This window comes from Mytilus edulis, chromosome 1, assembly GCF_963676685.1.
Source record: "Mytilus edulis chromosome 1, xbMytEdul2.2, whole genome shotgun sequence".
Lineage (NCBI taxonomy): Eukaryota > Metazoa > Mollusca > Bivalvia > Mytilida > Mytilidae > Mytilus > Mytilus edulis.
Window position 1 is genome coordinate 7,708,547 of NC_092344.1, and position 14,017 is coordinate 7,722,563.

A 14,017-nucleotide genomic window follows, 5' to 3' on the forward strand; every position below is an offset into this window, starting at 1 on the left:
ATTCTGAAACCGAGTTTTAACCCGTAAGAACAAGACGTGAGAACATTGCAGAAATTTATTTAAAAAAAAAGAACATTGCAGAATTTAAAAAAAAGATATTTGGGTCCAACAAAAAAAGATGGACCGCCAGTGGTCCTTGTATGGAATAGTTTGTGTAATATTGTGGCTTTTTGTTCTATCTGAAGCCAAATTTATCAGATTTAAGACTGGATATGAGTATGAATATAAATTTGAGTCCAATGCACAATTAACAGATTACGGAAATTTTAACATAAAAGCAAAGGTAAGTGTTCTTAATCATATGTTAAATATTTGTTGACGATGTTCAGGATGAATAAGGGTCTTAATATTTGGCTTATTTTTTTTCCCAATGAAATCGTTCCTTAGACGGGCGTATAAAAATAATCGGGTGAATGTAAGCCCCCCCCCCCCCCCACCCCCCACCCCAAAGTAAAGTAAGTTTTCCGTTCACACACGTGCATATTTACATATTTCAGTCTAAAATAGACTTATTTTTTGCAGTTAAAATTTAGATACACAGAGTCGGGCTACAATTGTTTAGACACCATTAAATCTGTCAAATTGTCTCCTTACCCTCTTTAGCATGCATATGTTTAGCAAAACTCACATTCCACCAATAAGCTGCTATTTGCTAGAAATTAAGTTATTGATTCTTTATTGTTAGGGGTATTGTGAGCTTGTCCACTAAAGTTCTCTAATGTGAATAGGTCACATAAATATGCTAAGTGAAAGTTAGATTATAGAAAACAAGTACCATCTTTTAAAAAAGATATCTGACGCAATCAGATGTGTGCATAGAGTTTAAATCAAACCACGAATCTTTATCAGGTTCCGCAATTTGTATATATTACAAATAACTGTTAATTTGACTGGTCAAATTGTTTATATATATCATAGAGATAAGTAATCAGTGACCGACGGTATGTATAACGTCTAGTTTTACGTTAAATCTCTTATTTTATTTTTCTTACAGATTAGTTTTACGAAAATAGATGAAAAGTATGGCTACCAGGAGATTCTGCTACGAATTTATTCTTTTACATTTTATGCAAATGATCCAGGTAAGATATTGTAAGGCCTCTCCTCCATTTGGAATTTAAAAAAAAAAACACAGACACTAAACCCACAAAACAAAAAATATGAATAAAAAGATAAAATAAGAGAGACCATAACATAAAAATACACTCTTGATTAAACAATTTGTTTTACATTCGATAAGTTACATTTGTAGCACTGCATTCCATTCATTTCTTCATAAAAAAAAAATCGTAAGGGTTCCGCGGATCCCAGTGTCTCGCCTACTTTTGCTGTTAATCGCAGGCTCAACTAAAATGAGGAAAAAAATCAATACAAATATTCCTCTTGATACTATCTTTTGATTGTAAGCAGCTTCTGTCCAAGTTTGGTAAAAATCCAGGATAGTTTATGGATCTAATAAATGTTTTAAAAACTTTAACTGCAGACTGTATGTAATGTTTACTGGAAGAAAAACTAAGTCCATTTATAAGTAAAATACAGATACACAGGTACAAAATTTTAACAAAATTTCCTTCTAGATGCTAGCTTTAGATCATAAACAAGCTTATGTCTAAGTTTGGTACAAATCCAAAATAGTATAAGAAAGTTATTAAAATTTTAAAAACTTTAACCACAGAGTGAATGTGTTGTTTCCTGGCAGAAAATTTAAGTCCATTTAAAAGTAAAATACGGAAAAATGGAATTTTATTTTTAAAAAATTGACTTCTGTATACTATCTTATGATCATAAACAAGCTTCTGTCCAAGTTTGGTAGAAATCCAGGATAGTTTAAGAAAGTTATTAAAATTTCCAAAACCTTAACCACAGAGTGAATATTTGTGGACGCCGCCGCCGCCGACGACGACGCCGACGGAATGTAGGATCGCTATAACGTTGTGCACGATGTTCCTACAACACGACGTTACACTAAAAATGCGGCGTCAAAGAGGGTATTTGACTTTGATTAATTTTTGCAAGTTTTATTCGTTTTTTTTTTATATGTTGTTGGTTGATTCTGGTTCTGTTCTTTTTGTGATATCATTTTATCACAAATTACTTCAAGTTGTGGAAATCGATTTAATAATGTTTACCTTTTAAGTTATTTCACCTAAAATGCAGTGCTTACTGTCGCAAGTAATGTAGGAAGGAAAAATTGGACGGAAGTACATGTATACGGTTTCCATAAATAATGTGCAAAACTTTTATCATAGGATGTTTAACTTTCATGGTGCATATCATCTGTTATTGTAAAATTTCTATATCTTAATTCAACCCCAATACAAATATATCTCACACTCTGCAAGTAAATCGAAACATTTTTAACCTTGATTAATTTGAATAGAATTGTATTTTTCTTGGCACATAATTTGTCGAAATTCACCCCTTCAATTTCTTGAATCTTGGCTTGAGAATTATTTTCCAAGTCTTCTAAAGTTGCTTGCTTAAATTGTTTAACTTCTGATATACATTTTAAAATAAAGTAATCTACTCTTGAATTGTCCGTAAAAACGGCTAATATAATCCCGGGTTTTATTAGTTCAATGAAACGGTTTTCGTCGCTGTTTTAATTGGATTTGTCTTTCAATTACCTCAATTTCATGCACAAGTTAATATTGACGAAAAGTTCCGGCTTCGCTAGTACATGTAGTACAGGAATAACTTTCAGTTATAACATGAATAGCAGGACAAATTGCAAGGTAAAACATTCCGTGGACTTGTATTAAGTCTTTTAATATAATTGGTGAATGCACCTTACTGAAGAGACTACTTTAAAAGATCTATTTCGAAGTCCTTCTGCAACATAAATTAAAATTCGCATTTTACATTTAGAGGATTGTCTTGGTGTTTCCAATTTGTCTTTGCAAAAGTTGAACGAAGTTCATGTAATGCGATTTAATTTCCCTTTTCACGATTCTTTTAAATAAATCGATAAATGATATAAACGATCAATAAAAATTGCAAAATTTATCCTGTGTCGAATCTATGTCCCGGTCGGAGTCTATACATGTAACAACATACACTATTCTTTTTTTTCGGCAGCCATCAACATCTTTTTCCAAATTTCACCAAACGATTTGTTTTAATTATCATGAACATTTAATTGAAACTTTAGGACATGTAACGTCGGAAATTAGGGTTTTTCTGATTTTTCGACGTTTTTCGACGTTTGGACAAAATGGCTACCGTTTTGTAATGTGTTGAAAAAATTTATTCCTTAAAGACCCAAATATGTAGTTAATAAGAAAAGAATTTTGGCATTTTGTACTCTTCGTGTATCTAACTTTTGTTTTGATCAGTTATAAATAACTTATTGAAATATCAGTAAAAAATACGCGTTAACTGCTTTGAAAAATGAAATATCAACTTCGACAAAATGGCTACCGCTTGAAAAACGACTGTGTAGAGAAGATTTTATAAAATCTGCAATATTTGAACTCACGAACAATGAGGTAAATATTTGTACTTTTGGTAGATGTTGTTATTGTCTTACTCTTTTTATTCGTTTTCCGCTATATCTACTTATGAAATTCACTTTCAGTCGTTAAGTTACCGAAAAACGTCGTTGGATATTTTTCTTATTCAAGCTTAATATGCGGCCACCGAGTCAAATGAATGTTGGCAAAATAACGGCTTTAACGTCACAAAGAACCGACACATACCGTTGTTCCTGCCAAGTTTCCGGAAGATCAGAGAATAAGAAATGTGATCACTATAGGGGCACTATACATAAGAGTCAAAACAGTTTTTCATAAATGTAACGTTGGACATCCGTTTTTTTCACATAGCTTTGTTATTTTAATCCTCAAATATACTAGATATTACTTAGTATATGATCAAGAGCTATAAAAACATAACTTAAAACATATATTGAATTTGTTTTATAGTGGTTCGTGTTTGCTAACATTTTTATTTTGTTTTGCGGAGGAAATTTCGAAGATTGTGTTACAAATCCTAGGGGTTGTAGGCACAGCGTGCGTAACGTTTATGTCTCGCTTTTTCGACTAAAGTCGAAGGCTCGACAAAAATCTCGAAAAATGCTGGTTTTTCACGTATTGAACGATTTGATACCATTCAGACCGCTTGCTATATTCACTAATCTGTATATATTCCTTTTGCAGATGCGCCTGGCCATGATATGGACTTGAGTAAATGGTGAGTTATGTTATAGGTACAGAGAGAGAAGAATACAAACCACATGGTCCCAATTATTAACTCGTTAGCTCCTTGTGCCCTCTGAAGTAGACGATGTTATCCTTAATTAATTTTTTTTTATTTCGCGTAGGTAAAATAATTATACTTGCCGAGAAGGGGTGGCACGTTTTTGGGATGTTGGATATAGGGGTAAAAAAGATGGATCTAGGTATTTTTAAAAAGATGGGAAAAAAGGTGTTAAGTGTGAAAATATACAAAAAATATATATCGGGATATGGGAAATGAGCACTGTGTCACTCCCACACTTGTATGTCCAGAACGAAAGTGTAACTGTTCTTATTTGGTACGGTATCAGGTCCGTTCGCGCCCAATATACTTTCGCACCCTACACGTTCGCACCTCGCACGTTCGCACCCAAGGTCCGTTCGCACTCTACACGTTCGCGCCCAATTTTAATTCAAATTCCAGTTGAATAATTGGAAAATCATCATTGTTGTTTTTAATTGCTTTCGTGTAAATACTGAATGTATTTATAGCTTGGTATGAGTAAAAGATTGAAGATTATAAATGAAAAACACAAAAGATAATTGTTTTTAACAGCTTGGTCCCTTTGATCTGAAATAATGAAACAATAAAATATAGCAATACACTATTATAACCAAAACATGATAAAATTTATTCAAGACTCAAAAAAAAAACAAAAAAAAAACGTACGTAGTCAGAATCTCACTTCATTTTGAAACAAGTCAATGAAACAAAGTTATAGTAATACACTAATCAAAACATGATAAAGAGTTATTCAACACAAAATAAAACGTTGACAGAATCCCACTTTATTTAGAAAGGAATATTATTATTTTTTTAACAATCACTATCCAAAACATGATTAAGATTTATTCAACACAAAAAAATGCTGTATCACTTTATTTTGAGACAATGAAAACAATAATACTTATAAGAATACTACTTGATTACAAAGTTGAAATTGGGCGCGAACATGTAGGGTGCGAACGGACTTTGGGAGCGAACATATAGGGTGCGAAAGTGAAAGGGGGCGAACATGAGTGGGTGCGAACGTGAATGGGCGCGAACGGACCCGGATTCATTTGGTACGTTCCGAAAGGAGATGATGTCATCCCGAATTTCCGGAAAAATGAACGTTGAATTCCGAATTCCCCCAAAAAGAATCAATCTTTCAGTGTACATACAGAATCGATGTATACAGACATTATAAAAAATATCTCGTCTCGTACCTTAATTTGGCCGCTTATCCCTGGCTGAAATCATTGCTGAGCCTTACCATAAAAAAAATATCAGATCACAGTAAAGTATGAAAAAAAAAAATGAAAAGTATCTTTGTAAAATGGAAACATTTCCAATATTTGAAACTATTTACCATTCATAGGTTATGTCTTATCTATTATCTATATTAACTGAAGTTCCCCGTCTTCGTTTCGTTTCGCTAAAAAATTATAAATTTAGTTTAACATCATAAACAGATGAGGAGGCAGTTTCAAATTTGTTTTCGTCTTGAACTCTTCACAAGTACAACTCAGTCGAAGAAGCTTATTATTGCAATATTTTCTGTAATATCTCTTTCTCACACGAAATTGGTACTTTTATTCATGTGCATTTCCATTATTTGTATTTATTCAAGTATGATGTTCAGCTGAGAACACACTACACAGGCACTTGTTTCTATCCATACGAAGGTCGACTATCCATATAAATAGAAGCTTTATATGGATAGTCGACCTTCGTATGGATAGAATCAAGTGCCTGTGGCTGAGAACCCCGGATTCTGTAATGATGCGGATTAATTTTATGATTTATCCCCTCCTTTGTCGAATGAGTGCCAAAAGAAAGAGAACTGATAACTTGATCATGTGTATGCCAGTCATTTATATTTTATGTATTATAATGCAATGTACTTTGTATTGAACCTTTGCCGATTGTTTAATATATGGGTTCATATGGCAAAATCAAGGGTACTTTTAATAATGACTAGCACCACGTGACTTATGCCCTTTTGATTAAATTACTTCCCTTGAGGGGGGATAGGAGGGGTCATGATCCCGAAATTCCGAGCTTAAAAACACGAAATCCCGAAATCCCGGGCTTAAAAACACGAAATCCCGAGGTCCCGAAATTCGAAAAAAAATATTCCTGGATCCCGAAAGTGTCAATCCCGAAATCCCGAGCTTAAAAACACCCGATCCCGGAGTCCTGATAAAGGTCCTATCCCCCCTCTTCCCTTAGTTTAAAAGTGAAAAGATAAATTATATCAAATTTGCAGATAATCTAGTCCTTTTCCGTCATGTATCTATAAAAACTAATGTGTCTTTGAAACTTCCTTTGGTGGATATTTACAAAAATGTTGTGCAATTCTAAGGGAAAATGCTTAAAATTTGACTTTTTATGAAATGGGAAGTTTGAAATCATTATGTTTTTAAAAGAATTTGGCCGAAAACTTTAGAAAGCAGGTAAGTTAAAAGTTATTTAACTTTAAAATTCAACCTACAAAGTGTTTCCCTATATGCGGACAAATCATGAACAACATCTTCTTACATCTTTATTTCTGTTTTGAATATTGCTTTTTTACGATTTTTTGTTATTTTATATAGCAATTATACTACGGTTACGCTTCCCATCCTAAAAAGGCCGAAAGTTGTCAAAATAGACAGTGTTCATTTGTACACGGACAGAAGCCTAAAAGCATGTACAATTCACCTATATGTGGACAAATTGTGGATTCAACATAGGGACTGGCATATTGGCATTTTTATTTAAGGGGCATATATAATCCTATTGCTGCCGTCATGATAAGGCAAAATGGCTGCTATGCAAATTAGCAAAGTACCCCAAATTTTGCCATATGTTGTGCAAAGGTGAAATACTAATGTAAATATTGTAGGGATTGAGGGAATAAGCTTTACAGGGACCCAGTAGCCAATGCTACCCCAAATTTTGCCATATGTTGTGCAAAGGTGAAATACTAATGTAAATATTGTAGGGATTGAGGGAATAAGCTTTACAGGGACCCAGTAGCCAATGCTACTAAAAATTTGGTTGGGTCCAAACTTTTTTCAGAATATTTCCTTATGGTCAATACAAACGTTTCACATATGTCAGTTCAATAAGTTGGGCCACTGGAGTGAAATTTTGAAGCTTATTCCCTATATTGTCTGTTAAGACAATTTGTTTTTGGCTATTTCGTTATTAAAGTTTGCCTTGTTGAGGTAAAGGTTGATACAAATTGTAATCAAAATCCTATTGTTACTGGTTTGTAAGTTATATATTTTAAGCTATTTCAGGCCTTTAAAATCTTTACCTTTGATAGTGCAGAGACATATAGTGCAATGATGTGAAAATTCTTTAGATTATACTTGTGCCAATGTTCATGATGTTAGGCAGTTTATTGATATTATTTCTCCAAAATGATGTGTAATATATATATATATATATCAGTACTAGTACTATTTTATTGAAACATTGAATAGTTGTAGAAAGTAGAGATCTATCCATTCTACATTTTTTTTGTAAGTACAATTATGAACAAAGGAAGATAACTCCAATTCAAAATATTACCTGAATATGTTCTAGTGCTGAAATGCAATGCATGATGTTTGATAATAAGTTCAGTCCAAAATAAAATCAATCTTCACCCTATAAACATTATCAGCTGCATATATCTACCCTATAACATTGAACATGTTGATGTGGGTAAGTTATTGATAGTTGTCTCAATGGCACTCGTACCACATCTTATTTATAGTGTGTCCTTGGTGTCCTAAAGTAAAACAAAACATCTTTTGCACTAAATCTTAGCCAGTGATTCTAACTGCTTTTCTTTTTAGGTTCTCTTTTGAGATTACACCTGAAGGAAAAATTTTAAGAGTGTACCATCCAGAAGAAAGTGATGATTTTGTCTTGGCATCGAAGAAAGGATTTGCTGCTCTTCTGGCATCAAAACTTCATGAAGAAGGAGAAGTAATTATAAACATTTCATATGTTTTTTACCCCTTTTGACCTTTCATTTTATATACATTTGTATGTACAATGATGTATGCCACATTTAATTACTGTTCTTACTGTGACAAGTATGACATTGTCTAATATTCCTGTACTCATGAAATTCATCTTCTTGGTTGATGAATTCCAAGATGGTCTATTTATCTAATGCATTAATTATAATTTTATACAAAGGTTTAAATATTGATTTTCAATTTTTGAAGGATTACATTATTATGATAAAATGAGGAATTGATCTTATTATTTACCACTCACTTTGACATGAAATGAGGAATTGATCTTATTATTTACCACTCACTTTGGCATGAAATGATATGAACTCATTTCTGTGTTGCTCCTTGGTCAAATTGATGAATTATCTAAGATACAACCCTTTATCATGTTTATCAGCCAGGCATGGGGTAATTGTAATCAGTAATCATAATCAATTGTAATCGATTACATTTTGCTGTGTAATCACATGTCATCAGTAATCATGTATTTTCTGATTACTAGTAATTGTAATGTAATCGATTACAATGCAAAAAACAGGGGTAATCATGATTACTTTCAGATTTCTTTTGAATTCCATTCAAATGATTACTTGCTGATTACAAATTTTATATATAAAAATTGTTTTTTTATATACAAGCATAAATAAAAAAAAATCCTCAAACTAATGTTCAATATATATGATTGATCCTATTTTAACTATTTTATAATTTCAGTTTCAGTATACTGTAGGGTGTACATTTTTTTTGTAAATGTGTGCCTTTTTTTTTTGACAGTTTACCACATAAATTTACCTTTCCAAAAGTTTCACTTTGAGATTGAGCCCTTGTGATATAAGATGTGTGCTTTTTTTAATATTTTGTTGTTCCCTTGGGTTGCAGAAAATTCTAGGACTGTTAAGGATAAGTGCAAATTTTGCTCTTTATATTGACTTTGATTTTTGACTTTAAATGATAATGGAATTTAGAACCAATTATTTTTTCACAATTTTTATAACAAAAATTCATTATTTTTTGTCATGTGTTTTCTTAATATGTTTGTATAGAAATATAAATTTTACAATCATGTATATAATAAAAAATTAAATTGTATACAAATTTATGGATTATTCCAATCAAAACAATTCATTTTAATTACCCAAGCTCACATATTGTTTGTTATAAAATTGGAAGTAGTGATTCACACCCGTAAAACATAAGTGTCAATTATATCCACACTGACATAAAGGCTACTTCATCATTAAATAATCACTATTTGTTGATTTATTTTTCTTGCTTGAAAATATGTTTTAGATTTGATCTAAAGTATTAAAAAAACAATGTTATTCCTATAACAGAGAAAGCACAGAGACATTTACATTCAAAGTAAATCTGTCAAATAAGATGATATAAATTATGTCATCAAACAATACAAATATTACACTGCTCCTTTTCTAAGTTCTTATAAATAACACGTTTATATTTAAAATATTAAAACACTAATTTTAGATTAGCTTTTTATATAAGGATCAAATGTTTAAAAAGTTTGTTTTCAATACCACAGTATACAATGTAATCATAAGTAATCTAAAGTATTCATGATTACTTTAAAGAAAAATAATCGAATGTAATCAATTACATTTGAATTTAGGGGTAATTGTAATGTAATCTATTACATCAAATTAGCAAAGTAATTGTAATGTAATCAATTACATTTTAAAGTAATCAACCCCATCCCTGTTATCAGCTCATTGTTTTGTTATTATTTTATTACTAAAGTTTAGGATAAAAACTTAAATCTTAAAACTTTTAAAGTTGTTCATGACCTGACCACAAATATTTAAGGCATTTTCAATATTTTCCTACAAACTTTTTTTCTGTATGTTGCTCCTAGTTTAAAGGCTTCTTTCATTTCTTTCTACTGAATGTACTCAGTATGTTTTCTATGTTCATGTCAATCTATAGACATTACTTGAGTAAGAGTTCTGGTAAAGTCTTTTTGGTCTAATATTGAAATATTTGAAAAAAGCTATTTTGTTATTTTTCAGATATCTGGAAGTCAATCACATGAAGGTTTTACTTACCATACACAAGAACTTGGCCATGAAGGTAAATGATCAAATACTCCACAAAGTTCTGACAAGTTAATATTGATGTGTCACTCATCATTTTACCACCAGTTCTGACAAGTGAATATTGATGTGTCATTCATCATTTTACCACCAGTTCTGACAAGTGAATATTGATGTGTCATTCATCATTTTACCACTAGTTCTGACAAGTGAATATTGGTGTGTCATTCATCATTTTACCACCAGTTCTGACAAGTGAATATTGATGTGTCATTCAATATTTTACCACTAGTTCTGATGTACGAAGGCAGATTTATTTGGCTGGGATCCTAATCATTGGGGTTCCCGTTATTAAACATGTGTGCACTTGAATTGACGCACAATTTTCTGTTCATGAATCCATGCATCTGGGGAAGCTTCCTTTTTAAACAGCTGAGTTCAGTCATCCTCAAGATTATCTTTTATCTGTCAAAAAGTATTCTTGTTCTTAGTTGATGAATTTCAATACATTTATTTTTAAAAACAATTGAATAGGTCATTCAATTTGGAAAACCTACTTCTTGTTGATATTTTTATCAAAAATTTACTTCCATTTTCATACATTGCTTTGCATAGTTAGTAAATTAAAACCTTAAAGAATAACCAAACAAATTTTGGAAGCATTATCAACATTTCTGACTTATCTGGGGTGCAATGGAAGCATTATCAACATTTCTGACTTGTGTGGGGTGCAATGGAAGCATTATCAACTATTCTGACTTGTCTGGGGTGCAAAGATCATTTTTTTTTTCTTTGTACATACAGTGAAATATTTACAGACTCTATTTTTTATTTTGATAAAATATGATTATGTGGTTATGTTTTTCTTTATAGGACCTCATAATGCCTCATACACTGTTAAAGAGACAAGTACTGGACTGCAGTTTACTAAAGTACGACATGAATCACTGGTTAAAAATGCTGGTGGAAAATACCAAAAGGTAAGAGCCATCGCTAAAATTATACCTTGACCTTAGGCCATAACAAGATACATTCATGTATATAGAAAAATTTTGGTAGGTAGACATAGATTGATTGATTGTTGGTTGCTTAATGTCCAGTGGCAAATATTTCATGCATATTCAGGACGAGAACAAGTTCACAATAAATACAATAGGTAGGTTGTTGTAATAGAGGCCATCTAGGATGATGGTCAGGGAAATTTGGACTGCCACTGGAAAATGAGGGTATATTGGATAGGGACAGAAATTTGGCCTTGCAACAGGCCACCTACGGACCTCTCAAAGAGTTGTTGCAAGGGTTCTTAACGTGCAAAGAGCGTGGCACTCTCTTTACACGAGGCATCGGATTTAACGTCCCCTTCTGACGGACGTGACTGCGAACTTGATACATCCCGCACAGCCAAACGGACGCCCCACTTCGGCAAGCGTTTTACTGCCGGTCAGGAGAAGACCAAGTGACCATATTTCTATACCCCAGTCACCCTTGGGGTGAGGTAGACATAGAGACAAGTTATTTTGGTTAAACATGTTAAACAATACTAATAGACCTCAAATGCTAGTAATTAGGGATGTCAACGAGTACTTGAGTACTGGAGTATCGCTTGGTGGTACCGAGTTTCGATTACCAAAATGATACTCGACTAATCGGTTTCCTCATAGAATGTTGTTGCTTTCTTAAGTTTCAACAAACAAATATTTTAATTGAGAGCGCCTCCCGGGAAATGATATATTAATCAAAATTGATAATAATAAAAATATGATTCGATTGTTTGCGTTTAACTGTCATTTAAAATGCTTCCAAATGGAGGTACATACATGTAGGATATATGAACAAAGAGCATTTTCACATGGCTTACACTTTTCGCTTATTTTAGTCAATCCCCACCTCTGTACCGTCAGAGCATATATTTTCATCAGCAAGACTGTTAGTTACCTAACAAATTTGAGAAATCGCTACGTCCCAGAAAAAGTTGACAAGATAATATTTTTGAATAAGAACAAATTCGTTGCACCATGTATCGACCCTCTGAAAATGATTAATGACATCAGTAAGTTCTCATCACCCCTTTGTTGATCATTGATTGTGTTTTTTTAAGGGTTCCCAAATACTGTTGTTTGAGTAATAATTTTTCTATAGATAGTAATTAATTACTTGATTAGATTACTACCAGTTTACATAATTAGTACATGCAGTAAATGAGCTGTTGATTATAGGATAAAAGTCCTTGGACTAATATCTAGTCCTAGGTAATAATGTTGAGGGTTTTACGATCAGAAGACAACGACACACAATGCATAAAATGGGTACAATTTACTGTTTCCATTTTGTTAATGTTTTACCGAGAGAGTACTCGAGTATCGCTCGGTAAATCCAACGAGTAATCGATTAGAAAATCATCACAGAGTTGACATCCCTATTATTATTATTATTCAGGTCAAATAATTGAATGCCCTGATTTACTAACTTTCTAAACTTCAACCACATATGGTCATTATATAAATAACACATAGATGAGAGGGTGATAGAGCAGACTGTTACACTGAGAAAACAGTCAACCGAGGCGAAGCCAAGGTTGACACTGTTTATTAGAAAGTAACAATCTGCTCTATCACCCTCTCTGCTATGTGTTATTAAATTTATTATGCTGAATGTTCTGCCATTATGGGCTTTAAATTCTAAATTGAAATTAATTAACTATGACGTCATGTACATAACAACATTACAGTTATTTAAAAAGCAAAAACAGTAAAGCAAGATATATTTTTTTTATTTTGACAGTCTATGAAAAATTTCTGAGGTCAAAGCATAGAAGTTGAACATTGATTTTAAAATTATTGATGTCAATTCAATTCATTGTTCTTTGAATTATCGATTTTGATTGGTGTGCACGAGAGGGTGACATTCAAAAAATGGTCTCCCGCTGAGCCATGGGATAGAGTAAGTTATCTCCCTCTTATTAGTCAATCAAAATTTGGCATTTTAACATAAAGTATAATAAAACAAAGTATTCTTGTAACAAAAATAACAAGATATATCAAACTATTAAACAGGAAAGTTGCAGCATTCAACTTAAATATAATTATTTTATAAGTATTTGCATTTTGACATATTTTGATTTGAATGACCTATTCAATTGTCTTTCTTAAAAATTTGAAAAGTATCCTGGCAAAGGGTAAAACTACATCTTGTTTCTGACATTAATAGCATTAAAGATAAAAAAATCAAGATAAGCATCATGACAAAGGGTAAAATAGTATCTTGTTCCTAACATCTGGAAAAAATCAGCAATTTACCATTGGCTTTAAGGGGACGTGGCTGAATGGTCTAAGTAGTGGAACTACTATATCACTAGCCTGTCAACTCTGAGGTTGAGAGTTTGAACCAAGCATGTGGCAGGTGTGCTGGACTCCATTCTTATAATTGACCAGGACTGTCAGTTTTCCTACCAACGGACAGTTGTTCTCTCCGGGAACTTTGGCTTCCTCCATTAAAAAAAAACTGACCACCATGTAATAGCACAATAGTGCTAAAAGTGGTGTTAAATGCCAATCAATCAATCAATCATAGGTTTTAAACAGGTCTTTGAAAAAATGTAATTTTTCTTGTTACAGGTGATGCATTACCACAAAGACCTTGAAGTTATACACAGTGTTTTAATAGAAGAAGATTTCATATCCCCTTCTAGACCGTCTGCAAAGTAAGTACTTGTGACATAAATCAAAGGATTTTTGTCTCACCTTGAGGAAGTCA

At 32.4% G+C, this 14,017-nt stretch overlaps 1 protein-coding gene across 1 annotated transcript in view; it reads left to right on the plus strand.

Moving 5' to 3' along the window:
• Positions 1–5: 5 nt before the first annotated feature.
• The window catches only part of LOC139523012 (uncharacterized), an 85,405-nt gene continuing 71,393 nt past the window's right edge, over positions 6–14,017 (plus strand). Inside the window, exons 1-7 of the mRNA XM_071316736.1 lie at positions 6–283; positions 995–1,082; positions 4,158–4,191; positions 8,049–8,181; positions 10,241–10,301; positions 11,138–11,244; positions 13,879–13,964. Coding sequence (XP_071172837.1) covers positions 119–283; positions 995–1,082; positions 4,158–4,191; positions 8,049–8,181; positions 10,241–10,301; positions 11,138–11,244; positions 13,879–13,964 — 674 coding nt within the window. The 5' untranslated portion in view covers positions 6–118. The remainder of the gene's footprint in view (positions 284–994; positions 1,083–4,157; positions 4,192–8,048; positions 8,182–10,240; positions 10,302–11,137; positions 11,245–13,878; positions 13,965–14,017) is intronic.